The following is a 12732-nucleotide window of genomic DNA, read 5'->3' as shown; positions in this document are numbered from 1 at the left end:
TGATTGTATCACTTGTGTTTACTTATGGTTTGTAAAATGTTGCATTGCATGTCATGTACAGTAACACTGATGACATCTTCTAAATGTGTTTGAGTGCAGAATGTATGTCTCCTCTCACATGTTTTAAGAGTGAAAGTCAACTTAATGGATCTTACGTCATGTCAACATTTCGTCTCACCGTTGTTATTTTTGCTCATGTACATGGAATGTACGAAGTTACTAGGTATTTTTTAAAGATAAATCGTTGTAATGCATTACTTTACTTTTGGATTGTATGGTTGTGTTTGTACTGGACCTAAGTCTCTGTTTTCGGCTGTCTGATATATGAGTCAGGGATGATTGCAAGGACTGTGTGAATTTCCACTAAAATAGACAAAGTCCAATTTAATTTAGTTTTATGAGCAAAATCGGTATAGTTTTTTACGTTCGACTGAGAAACTTATCATATCTGTGAAGACATTTACGTGGAAATTCGAGAAAGTAAATAGAGGAAAGTGATATTTCCACTCGCGAATACTGATGTCGGTGATGTAATAGATTCCAAATCACCCGTATAATTTAGAAAGTCAAATAAGGTGTTTTTCATATCTAGAAAACCAGCAAACATGTCTTCCACCTGCTAGATGCTAGATGCACGCACCACAATCGATCTTCTCTCAACTAAATAAAGACGTCAAATACGATGAAGCAGATTAATTAATTGATCAATTTAATTAAGTAGTCAATCAAACTGATAAGAGTGAGATGGGCTGTTCCAATAACTCAGACCTAAAAGCAGCGAGGGGGAGGGGGTGAGTTGGAGGTTTCCTGAGGGGAGAGGGGAGTGGGAGGAGGTGAGGGAACGAAGGGTTATGTGCCTGTCAATCAAAAGGAAGGATCCTTTTAGCAGAACAATAGGTTAAGTACCTGTTAATCAAAGGAGAACAACAGGTTTGCCCCTGAGTATATACTTGCCCCTGATGTAGGCAACCTGCACTAACAAAATGAATTGGCGACCGCTTTGACCCACTATTGACGAGGTCATCAATACCCTTTCTTTAAATAAATACAGATGATTCTGGTAAAAATCTATTGAAAAATGACAATGAATTTCGAACCATGTCGTATCCACAAACACTTATTGAAAATACGAATTTGCAATTGTGAGATTCATAAAAGAGCAACCATAAAAGTCAGACAAAACACAGCAGAACAACTAAATACAACCAAGGACAAAAAATCAGTAGAGGCGAAGTTAAAGATGACTATGGCTGGATGACTAATTAGAAATAATAGGTGACTGAGCCACTCTGCGACATTTAAAAATCTCAGAGACAATATTTCGGGAAGAAGTCCTGACATCATATAAAACCTTAAAACACGAACTACATTCTCCTCAGTATTAAAAAAGAGGGTGTGTCCTGTGGCAGGCCCAGACCTGCCCTCATCTTATCATGTAGAACACACTAAATTAAAATATGTCTCATTGACAAGATGCTTCACCAATAAAAGAAGCGAAACGCATATGGCAAAAAACAAACTGACTTCAGTTAATTGCATAGACAGAACACATTTCCACGAACATGAGAAATTGTTTAAGAGAGTGTTAAATAATAATAATAAGATGCATAGAATGTGGTTGTAACTCGCTCCTAGAGATCCAAATGATGAAGTAGCGTACTTCCCTATATCATACATCAACGATTTGCTTCATAAACACAATTTTTTTTAAAAAAAAACGCCTTCTCGAGAGCCCGTGGTAAGTGCAGCTATAGATGTCCGTAGTAGTTTATAGCATGCAGCTGATAAATTAAAATGTTTCATATATGTTGGTACAGTCTGAAAATATTATGGCGGGAATCTTTCATCTCTGTTAAAGATTCGATGGTAGATAAATACTTGTGGCAACTAGAGTATAAAAACGATTGCTGCTAGTTACATTCGCAGTAATTTAAGTTGTGCTCTTAGATTCCTATCTGACCACACTCTCGGAAATCGCAACGTATTCAGAAAAAAACGTGAATTTTGTGAGAAGAAAAAGTATAATTGTCACTGTCATTTCTTAAACGTATGGAATCACGAAATTGAAGTTGCTTGTTACTGAGAAAGCGCACTCTTATGTGTAAATAACAACTAACGTCTCAGAAAAATGCTTAACTTTGACGATTAACGAAGTCTCAGAATGTGTTACAAACATGAAGAGGAATATATATATACAGGGTGATTCAAAAAGAATACCACAACTTTAGGAATTTAAAACTCTGCAACGACAAAAGGCAGAGCTAAGCACTATCTGTCGGCGAATTAAGGGAGCTATAAAGTTTCATTTAGTTGCACATTTGTTCGCTTGAGGCGCTGTTGACTAGGCGTCAGCGTCAGTTGATGCTAAGATGGCGACCGCTCAACAGAGCACTTCATCACTGGCCTCCAAGAAGCCCTGATCTTACCCCCTGCGATTTTTTCTTATGGGGGTATGTTAAGGATATGGTGTTTCGGCCACCTCTCCCAGCCACCATTGATGATTTGAAACGAGAAATAACAGCAGCTATCCAAACTGTTACGCCTGATATGCTACAGAGAGTGTGGAACGAGTTGGAGTATCGGGTTGATATTGCTCGAGTGTCTGAACTTGTTTTTGAGTGAAAAAAAACCTTTTTAAATACTCTTTGTAATGAGTATAACAGAAGGTTATATTATGTTTCTTTCATTAAATACACATTTTTAAAGTTGTGGTATTCTTTTTGAATCACCCTATATATATATATATATATATATATATATATATATATATATATATATATATCGCAAGCGCTCAACGCTCTATTTCATGTAACACTCCAGAAAGATGCAGACTGACTTGGTTGCCGAATGATGCGGGCGTGAGAGGTAAATGCTTGAAATTTTGGAAGGTTTCCTCTAATAGGCTTCACAAAATTCCTTTGCATTGTTACTTAAAGGTTTTAAACGCATTTCAATAATTAATAAGTAAACCATTTGCGAAAAACGTACGCGAAGTCACTAGTAATTTCAGCTAACACTCAAGTGATATACATAAATAGAGCCGATCTTTTGAAATTTAATGATTTTTTAAACTCTTACTTACGTAAAAGTAACAAGTAATTTGTGAGGATATTGACCGAAACTGTTTTTTATGTTATAAACATTCACAGTGACACAATACAAACCATATTTCTAACAAAGGAAAATAGTCTATTATGAACTCACTTTTCACCTGGACATGTCCTGGTGATTCTTCAGTAACACTGTCACTAAACCCGAAGCTAAAACCGCTCAATATGTTTAAAATAACAAATTCTAGGTGTAAATAAATCACACCGAAACCGACGAGAGGCCCATACCGAAATCCAAAACCTCTCGCTGCAACTGTCCAAAAATCGGCAGGAGGACCGATCGGTAACACGTCTCAGAAGCTTACTGAATAGGAACTTCAGATAAAGAGCATAAAATGACGTCACTACCGAGGCTAACATACTGCACCGATCGGTATGAACGATATAGAATAGGTCCCCTGTCTAGCACAAATTTTCAACTTCCCCATTGATATATTTAAATGTCCAATGGCAACTAATGTCTTTCTTTCTTTTGTATCATGATCAAATGGGTTGCACGATCAAAAATGGTGTCTGTTCTTTCGGAGACGACTGAAAGAACTGTAGTATTTATCACTGGACCACCCTGTTTGTTTTGTTGCCTGTAGCGGCGTGCTACGGTACTGTGGCATAGGTGTGTGCCAGGACCATAGAAATGTATGTGATTTTTTTTTATATTGTTGTCTCCAGATGGTAATTTAGACTTCTTGACAACCCCTCAAAAAGCGTTTTCAGATGCATTACTATAATATACTTTCTTTTTCCATGCGTGGCAGATGTGCCCCATCCCTTTGCTACACCCCTCCGTTACACTCTATACGTTCCTCAGCAAGCCATCAGCTCAAGGTGAGAAGCTAACAGCAGAGTCTCCACAGTGTTCTCACTGACCTTCTCCTCGACGGCGATCTTACGGCAGTTCCACAGCAGCTCCAGGATGGCGACGAAGAAGGCCCCCAGCGTTCCGAAGGCGAGCACGAGGAAGACGCCGCCCACGTTGAGGATGCCCAGCTCCGCGCTGTCGACCGTGTTCACGTCAGAGGGGCACTCCTTGCCCTCGGGCGCCTTCCACCAGCGCGTCTTGAGCGCGCTCAGGTTGCCGCGCTCCTGCAGCTGCAGCACAGCGCCGCTCACCGCCGTCCGGAACGGCGAGTCTGCACACCAGGAAGGGCAGGTCAGCGCGTGATGCCTACAGGCCGTGCGACGTAAATTTATGTCTCGTAGGTACGATGAGAGTAAATGAGAGAGAACTACAGACTCATGTGGCTTGGCGCAAGCAGTTTCCTATTTGGCTTCGATATGTGCCTAAAGTGAACGCTTGTATATTGCCCAGATAGCAATGTTGATTGCAGAAGATATCAATGTTATCATGTCACAGTGGATGAAGAGCAGACAACAATGGACAGGAGGCTCTTCTGATGAATGACTTTGTGCTGCCACTTAGAGGCCTGAGTGCCCATCTAAGCCATGTCAGGGGGTGAGAGACATTCCGGAGGGCTGAACGGAAGGCCTCTCCAGTTTGTCTGACGAACCGGTTTCAGGCTCTGTCTCAGGCTGATACTGATCTTCGGCCTGACATGGCTGCTTGTCCTGTTCCAGAGGTTGCCCCTCAGTCTGCAAGATCCGGGCGGTCGCAGAGGGTGAGCTTACTGGTAGTTGGGAGCTCCAACGTCAGGCGCGTAATGGGGCCCCTTAGGGATATGGCAGCAAGAGAGGGGAAGAAAACCAATGTGCACTCCGTGTGCATACCGGGCGGAGTCATTCCAGATGTGGAAAGGGTCCTTCCGGATGCCATGAAGGGTACAGGGTGCACCCATCTGCAGGTGGTCGCTCGTGTCGGCACCAATGATGTGTGTCGCTATGGATCGGAGGAAATCCTCTCTGGCTTTCGGCGGCTATCTGATTTGGTGAAGACTGCCAGTCTCGCTAGCGGGATGAAAGCAGAGCTCACCATCTGCAGCATCGTCGACAGGACTGACTGCGGACCTTTTGTACAGAGCCGAGTACAGGGTCTGAATCAGAGGCAGAGACGGTTCTGCGACCGTGTGGGCTGCAGATTCCTCGACTTGCGCCATAGGGTGGTGGGGTTTCGGGTTCCGCTGGATAGGTCAGGAGTCCACTACACGCAACAAGCGGCTACACGGGTAGCAGGGGTTGTGTGGCGTGGGCTGGGCGGTTTTTTAGGTTAGATGGCCTTGGGCAAGTACAGAAAGGGCAACAGCCTCAACAGGTGCGGGGCAAAGTCAGGACATGCGGGGACCAAGCAGCAATCGGTATTGTAACTGTAAACTGTCGAAGCTGCGTTGGTAAAGTACCGGAACTTCAAGCGCTGATAGAAAGCACCGAAGCTGAAATCGTTATAGGTGTTTAGAAAGGATAGATTGCATGCAACCGGTGGTGGAGTGTTCGTCGCTGTTAGTAGTAGTTTATCCTGTAGTGAAGTAGAAGTGGATAGTTCCTGTGAATTATTATGGGTGGAGGTTACACTCAACAACCGAGCTAGGTTAATAATTGGCTCCTTTTACCGACCTCCCAACTCAGCAGCATTAGTGGCAGAACAACTGAGAGAAAATTTGGAATACATTTACGTAAATTTTCTCAGCATGTTATAGTCTTAGGTGGAGATTTCAATTTACCAGATATAGACTGGGATACTTAGATGTTTAGGACGGGTGGTAGGGACAGAGCATCGAGTGACATTATACTGAGTGCACTATCCGAAAATTACCTCGAGCAATTAAACAGAGAACCGACTCGTGGAGATAACATCTTGGACCTACTGATAACAAACAGACCCGAACTTTTCGACTCTGTATGTGCAGAACAGGGAATCAGTGATCATAAGGCCGTTGCAGCATCCCTGAATATGGAAGTTAATAGGAATATAAAAAAAGGGAGGAAGGTTTATCTGTTTAGCAAGAGTAATAGAAGGCAGATTTCAGACTACCTAACAGACCAAAACGAAAATTTCTGTTCCGACACTGACAATGTTGAGTGTTTATGGAAAAAGTTCAAGGCAATCGTAAAATGCGTTTTAGACAGGTATGTGCCGAGCAAAACTGTCAGGGACGGGAAAAACCCACCGTGGTACAACAACAAAGTTAGGAAACTACTGCGAAAGCAAAGAGAGCTTCACTCCAAGTTTAAACGCAGCCAAAACCTCTCAGACAAACAGAAGCTAAACGATGTCAAAGTTAGCGCAAGGAGGGCTATGCGTGAAGCGTTCAGTGAATTCGAAAGAAAAATTCTATGTACCGACTTGACAGAAAATCATAGGAAGTTCTGGTCTTACGTTAAATCAGTAAGTGGCTCGAAACAGCATATCCAGACACTCCGGGATGATGAAGGCATTGAAACAGAGGATGACACGCGTAAAGCTGAAATACTAAAAACCTTTTTCCAAAGCTGTTTCACAGAGGAAGACCGCACTGCAGTTCCTTCTCTAAATCCTCGCACAAACGAAAAAATGGCTGACATCGAAATAAGTGTCCAAGAAATAGAAAAGCAACAGGAATCACTCAACAGAGGAAAGTCCACTGGAGCTGACGGGATACCAATTCGATTCTACACAGAGTACGCGAAAGAACTTGCCCCCCTTCTAACAGCCGTGTACCACAAGTCTCTAGAGGAACGGAAGGTTCCAAATGATTGGAAAAGAGCACAGGTAGTCCCAGTCTTCAAGAAGGGTCGTCGAGCAGATGCGCAAAACTATAGACCTATATCTCTGACGTCGATCTGTTGTAGAATTTTAGAACATGTTTTTTGCTCGAGTATCATGTCGTTTTTGGAAACCCAGAATCTACTATGTAGGAATCAACATGGATTCCGGAAACAGCGATCGTGTGAGACCAAACTCGCTTTATTTGTTCATGAGACCCAGAAAATATTAGATACAGGCTCCCAGGTAGATGCTGTTTTTCTTGACTTCCGGAAGGCGTTCGATACAGTTCCGCATTCCGCACTGTCGCCTGATAAACAAAGTAAGAGCCTACGGAATATCAGACCAGCTGTGTGGCTGGATTGAAGAGTTTTTAGCAAACAGAACACAGCATGTTGTTATCAATGGAGAGACGTCTATAGACGTTAAAGTAACCTCTGGGGTGCCACAGGGGAGTGTTATGGGACCATTGCTTTTCACAATATATATAAATGACCAAGTAGATAGTGTCTTAAGTTTCACGCGGCTTTTCGCGGATGATGCTGCAGTATACAGAGAAGTTGCAGCATTAGAAAATAGTAGCGAAATGCAGGAAGATCTGCAGCGGATAGGCACTTGGTGCAGGGAGTGGCAACTGTCCCTTAACATAGACAAATGTAATGTATTGCGAATACATAGAAAGAAGGATCCTTTATTGTATGATTATATGATAGCGGAACAAACACTGGTAGCAGTTACTTCTGTAAAATATCTGAGAGTATGCGTGCGGAACGATTTGAAGTGGAATGATCATATAAAATTAATTGTTGGTAAGGCGGGTACCAGGTTGAGATTCATTGGGAGAGTCCTTAGAAAATGTAGTCCATCAACAAAGGAGGTGGCTTACAGAACACTCGTTCGACCTATACTTGAGTATTGCTCATCAGTGTGGGATCCGTACCAGATCGGGTTGACGGAGGAGATAGAGAAGATCCAAAGAAGAGCGGCGCGTTTCGTCACAGGGTTATTTGGTAACCGTGATAGCGTTACGGAGATGTTTAACAAACTCAAGTGGCAGACTCTGCAAGAGAGGCGCTCTGCATCGCGGTGTAGCTTGCTCGCCAGGTTTCGCGAGGGTGCGAGGAGGTCACGAATGTAAAATTAGAGAGATTAGAGCGCGCACAGAGGCTTTCAGACAGTCGTTCTTCCCGCGAACCATACGCGACTGGAACAGGAAAGGGAGGTAATGACAGTGGCACGTAAAGTGCCCTCCGCCACACACCGTTGGGTGGCTTGCGGAGTATAAATATAGATGTAGATGTAGATGTAAGCAGCGACTGGAAGCTCCACAGTCATATCATCGCCAGGTGGAGGCTGTACACATCATCAGCATTACATGCTACTGGAAACTGGGTACCTGCCATGGAACTGGACTACAGACTAGTCAGTTTTGTTTTGATAACGACTTCGTGAGGACTTTACGACTTTCTGAGTAATGGAACTATACCTGTTCTACTCCAGATGAATATCAGGGGCCACTTGACTCAAGATAATGCCAAGACCTGATACTCTTCTGGCTGCACATGGGGTCTGGACCCCTCCACCGTCCTCCACACCTATAAATCTCTCATACGCCCTATACTCTGTTATGCCCATCCCTCCCGGATCGCCGCCCCTCCTACCTTCTAAAAATTGTTCAAATGTGTGTGAAATCTTGTGGGACTTAACTGCTAAGGTCATCAGTCCCTAAGCTTCCACACTACTTAACCTAAATTATCCTAAGGACACCCATGCCCGAGGGAGGACTCGAACCTCCGCCGGGATCCTACCTCCTCTCTTCCTCCCCCACCCCCCTCCCTGGGCTTCCACACTCCCCCCTGCTCTCTCCCTTTCCCCTCCCTTCTTCTCTCCCACTGGAATCTACCACCTCCCCCTCTCCTCCTCCCTAATCTCGTCCCTCTGGCAAGCCCCCGCCGGCTTTTTGGTGTGAATGGTCCATCTTCGTGTGCTGGAGATCGTTGCCAGTGCTCGTGTTTGTCTTCGCGTCGGTGCTTCAGTGTCTCTCCGTTCGTGCTCCTCCGTTCATGTGTGTAAACTCTGTCTTCTCCAGTGTGTACAGTGATGAACGTTTTTCATCCAAACAGTGTGCCCGTGTATGGCTTCATTTATTTTACTATGTCTCTCTCCCGTTTTTATCCGCCATGTTTGTTTGTTTCTCGGTCTTTCTGTTTACTGTATGTATTCTCTATGGCAGAAGAGCGGTGTAGATAGGCCGCTGCCGGCCTACCTTTATTGTAAAGGTATGAAAATAACAATAAAGGAAACAAATCTGATACTCCGCTCATGCCTGTCGAACAATTGTGTGTGGTACGCTCAAGCTCTGTCTTGTGACAGCCAGAGCGAGAGCACCAGCAGCAGCGAGTACTGTTTGTATAAAGCGTTTATTTTGCATTTTGATTACGACCTTCCACTAAGGAAGGGATTCTATTTGTGTTTATCTGCTCTGCATAGAAACTAACAGTTCTTGATCGTTAGGAGAGAAATTTATTTTGTACTTATTTGCTGCGCTTAGCTTTTAAATAGTTTTTCTGGGAAAACCTAGCGTAGTTTTCGCGTCTCGTATTTCAGTGAGTGTTTCTTGATTATCAGAGTAGCTCATCAGAAGATTATCTTGGGAATTTGTCACCGTATAGAGTAGGGTAAACATAGTCATGTGTAGGGACTGTGGTTGTTGTGAGCGGACGCAAGGAGAATTGGCCACTCTTCGGGGGCAGGTGGAGGCTTTGTCTGTTAGGCTCATCGAGCTCGAGGCGCAGGCGTCGGCTCGTAGTGGCGTTGGGGCAACTGTGGTGAGACCTATGCCTACTTCGGTGGCCTTGGAATCACATGGAACCCCTGATGTCGCTGCGTCTTCCGGCAGTGAGCATCTTACCGGTCAGCCATCACTCCAGGGTGAATGGCGGACAGTGGTGGGCTCGCGTGTGCCTGGCCGAAAGGCGAAGGTGGGATCTGGCCGCGTGGCAGCTGCCTTACCCCTTTCCAACAGGTACGGGGTGCTTCCTAGTGGTGATGACATCGTTTCCGAGCCACCACAGGATGCCTCGCCTGTTGGGCCAGTGGCCGATTCTCCGGCAAGGTCCCGACAGTCACAGAGGGCGGGCCTATTAGTTATAGGGAGCTCCAACGTTAGGCGGGTTATGGAGCCCCTCAGGAAAATAGCGGGTAGGTCGGGGAAGAATGCCAGTGTGCACTCGGTGTGCTTGCCGGGGGGTCTCGTCCGTAATGTGGAGGAGGCCCTTCCGGCAGCTATTGAACGCACTGGGTGTGACCGGCTGCAGATAGTAGCACATGTCGGAACGAATGACGCCTGCCGCTTGGGTTCTGAGGCCATCCTTGGTTCCTTCCGGCGGCTGGCTGATTTGGTGAAGACAACCAGCATCGCACGCGGAGTGCAAGCTGAGCTTAATATCTGCAGCATAGTGCCCAGAGTCGATCGCGGTCCTCTGGTTTGGAGCCGTGTGGAGGGTCTAAACCAGAGGCTCAGACGACTCTGCGACTATAATGGTTGCAAATTCATCGACCTCCGTTATTGGGTGGAGAACTGTAGGGCCCCCCTAGACAGGTCAGGCGTGCACTACACACCGGAAGCAGCTACTAGGGTAGCAGAGTACGTGTGGCGTGCACACGGGGGTTTTTTAGGTTAGAGGGACCCCCCCCCCCCCCTTGGGCGAAACGATAAAATACCTGACGGCTTACCAGAGGGAACATCAGCATGGTTGATAAAGAACGTCCGTCCTCAGAGACCAAAAACAGGAAAAGTTAACGTAATATTGGTAAACTGCAGGAGTATCCAGGGCAAGGTTCCTGAATTAGTATCGCTTATTGAAGGAAATAGTGCGCATATAGTATTAGGAACGGAAAGTTGGTTAAAACCGGAAGTGAACAGTAACGAAATCCTAGACACAGAATGGAATATATACCGCAAGGATAGGATAAACGCCAATGGTGGAGGAGTATTTATAGCAGTAAAGAATTCAATAATATCCAGTGAAGTTATTAGCGAATGCGAATGTGAAATAATCTGGGTTAAGTTAAGTATCAAAGGTGGGTCAGATATGATAGTCGGATGCTTCTATAGACCACCTGCATTAGCAACCGTAGTAGTTGAGCGCCTCAGAGAGAACCTGCAGAACGTCGTGAAGAAGTTTCGTGATCATACTATTGTAATAGGGGGAGACTTCAATCTACCAGGTATAGAATGGGATAGTCACACAATCAGAACTGGAGCCAGGGACAGAGACTCTTGTGACATTATCCTGACTGCCTTGTCCGAGAATTACTTCGAGCAGATAGTTAGAGAACCAACTCGTGAAGCTAACGTTTTAGACCTCATAGCAACAAATAGACCGGAACTTTTCGACTCCGTGAATGTAGAAGAGGGTATCAGTGATCATAAGTCAGTGGTTGCATCAATGACTACAAGTGTAATAAGAAATGCCAAGAAAGGAAGGAAAATATATTTGCTTAACAAGAGTGATAGGGCACAAATCGCAGAATATCTGAGTGACCACCATCAAACGTTCATTTCTGAGGAAGAGGATGTGGAACAAAAATGGAAAAAATTCAGAAACATCGTCCAGTACGCCTTAGATAAGTTCGTACCGACTAAGGTCCAAAGCGAGGGGAAAGATCCACCGTGGTATAACAATCATGTACGAAAGGTACTACGGAAACAAAGAAAGCTTCATCATAGGTTTAAGAGTAGTCGAATCATAGCTGATAAGGAAAAGCTGAACGAAGCGAAAAAGAGCGTAAAGAGAGAAATGAGAGAAGCATTCAACGAATTCGAACATAAAACATTGGCAAACAATCTAAACAAGAACCCTAAAAAGTTTTGGTCATATGTAAAATCGGTAAGCGGATCTAAATCCCCTATTCAGTCACTCGTTGACCACGATGGCACCGAAACAGTGGACGACCGAAGAAAGGCAGAAATACTGAATTCAGTGTTCCGAAACTGTTTCACTGCGGAAAATCGTAACACGGTCCCTGACTTCAGCCGTCGCACGGACGCCAAAATGGAAAATATTGAAATAAACGATATCGGAATTGAAAAACAACTGCTATCACTTAGTAGCGGAAAAGCATCCGGACCAGACGAGATACCCGTAAGAGTCTACAGTGATTATGCTAAAGAACTTGCCCCCTTTCTATCAGCAATTTATCGTAGATCTCTGGAAGAACGTAAAGTACCTAGCGACTGGAAGAAAGCGCAGGTCGTTCCCATTTTCAAGAAGGGTCATAAATCAGATGCGAATAATTATAGGCCTATTTCGCTTACGTCAATCTGTTGTAGAATAATGGAACATGTTTTATGTTCTCGTATTATGACGTTCTTAGATAATACAAATCTCCTTCATCATAACCAACATGGATTCCGCAAACAGAGATCATGTGAAACTCAGCTCGCCCTATTTGTCCAAGAAATTCACAGTGCCGTAGACACTGGCGAGCAGATTGATGCCGTATTCCTGGACTTCAGGAAGGCATTTGATACGGTTCCGCACTTACGTTTAGTGAAAAAAATACGAGCTTACGGAATATCGGACCAGGTTTGTGATTGGATTCAGGATTTCCTAGAAGAAAGAACACAACATGTCATTCTTAACGGTTCAAAATCTGCAGATGTAGAGGTAATTTCGGGAGTACCGCAAGGAAGCGTGATAGGACCTTTATTGTTTACAATATACATAAATGACTTAGTTGACAACATCGGTAGCTCCGTGAGGCTATTTGCAGATGACACGGTTGTCTACAAGAAAGTAGCAACATCAGAAGACTCGTACGTACTCCAGGAAGACCTGCAGAGGATTAATGAATGGTGCGACAGCTGGCAGCTTTCCCTAAACGTAGATAAATGTAATATAATGCGCATACATAGAGGCAGAAATCCATTCCAGTACGATTATGCCATAGGTGGTAAATCATTGGAAGCGGTAACGACCGTAA

General features: G+C 44.4%; 1 protein-coding gene across 2 annotated transcripts in view; it reads right to left on the bottom strand.

Moving 5' to 3' along the window:
* The window catches only part of LOC126236825 (glutamate receptor ionotropic, kainate 2-like), a 320846-nt gene that overhangs the window by 40013 nt on the left and 268101 nt on the right, over window positions 1-12732 (bottom strand). For both annotated transcript variants that reach the window (XM_049946425.1, XM_049946426.1), the window contains one exon: window positions 3978-4240. In XM_049946425.1, coding sequence (XP_049802382.1) covers window positions 3978-4240 — 263 coding nt within the window. The remainder of the gene's footprint in view (window positions 1-3977; window positions 4241-12732) is intronic.

This window comes from Schistocerca nitens, chromosome 2, assembly GCF_023898315.1.
Source record: "Schistocerca nitens isolate TAMUIC-IGC-003100 chromosome 2, iqSchNite1.1, whole genome shotgun sequence".
Taxonomy (NCBI): domain Eukaryota; kingdom Metazoa; phylum Arthropoda; class Insecta; order Orthoptera; family Acrididae; genus Schistocerca; species Schistocerca nitens.
This window is presented reverse-complemented; position numbering and strand designations above follow the sequence as displayed.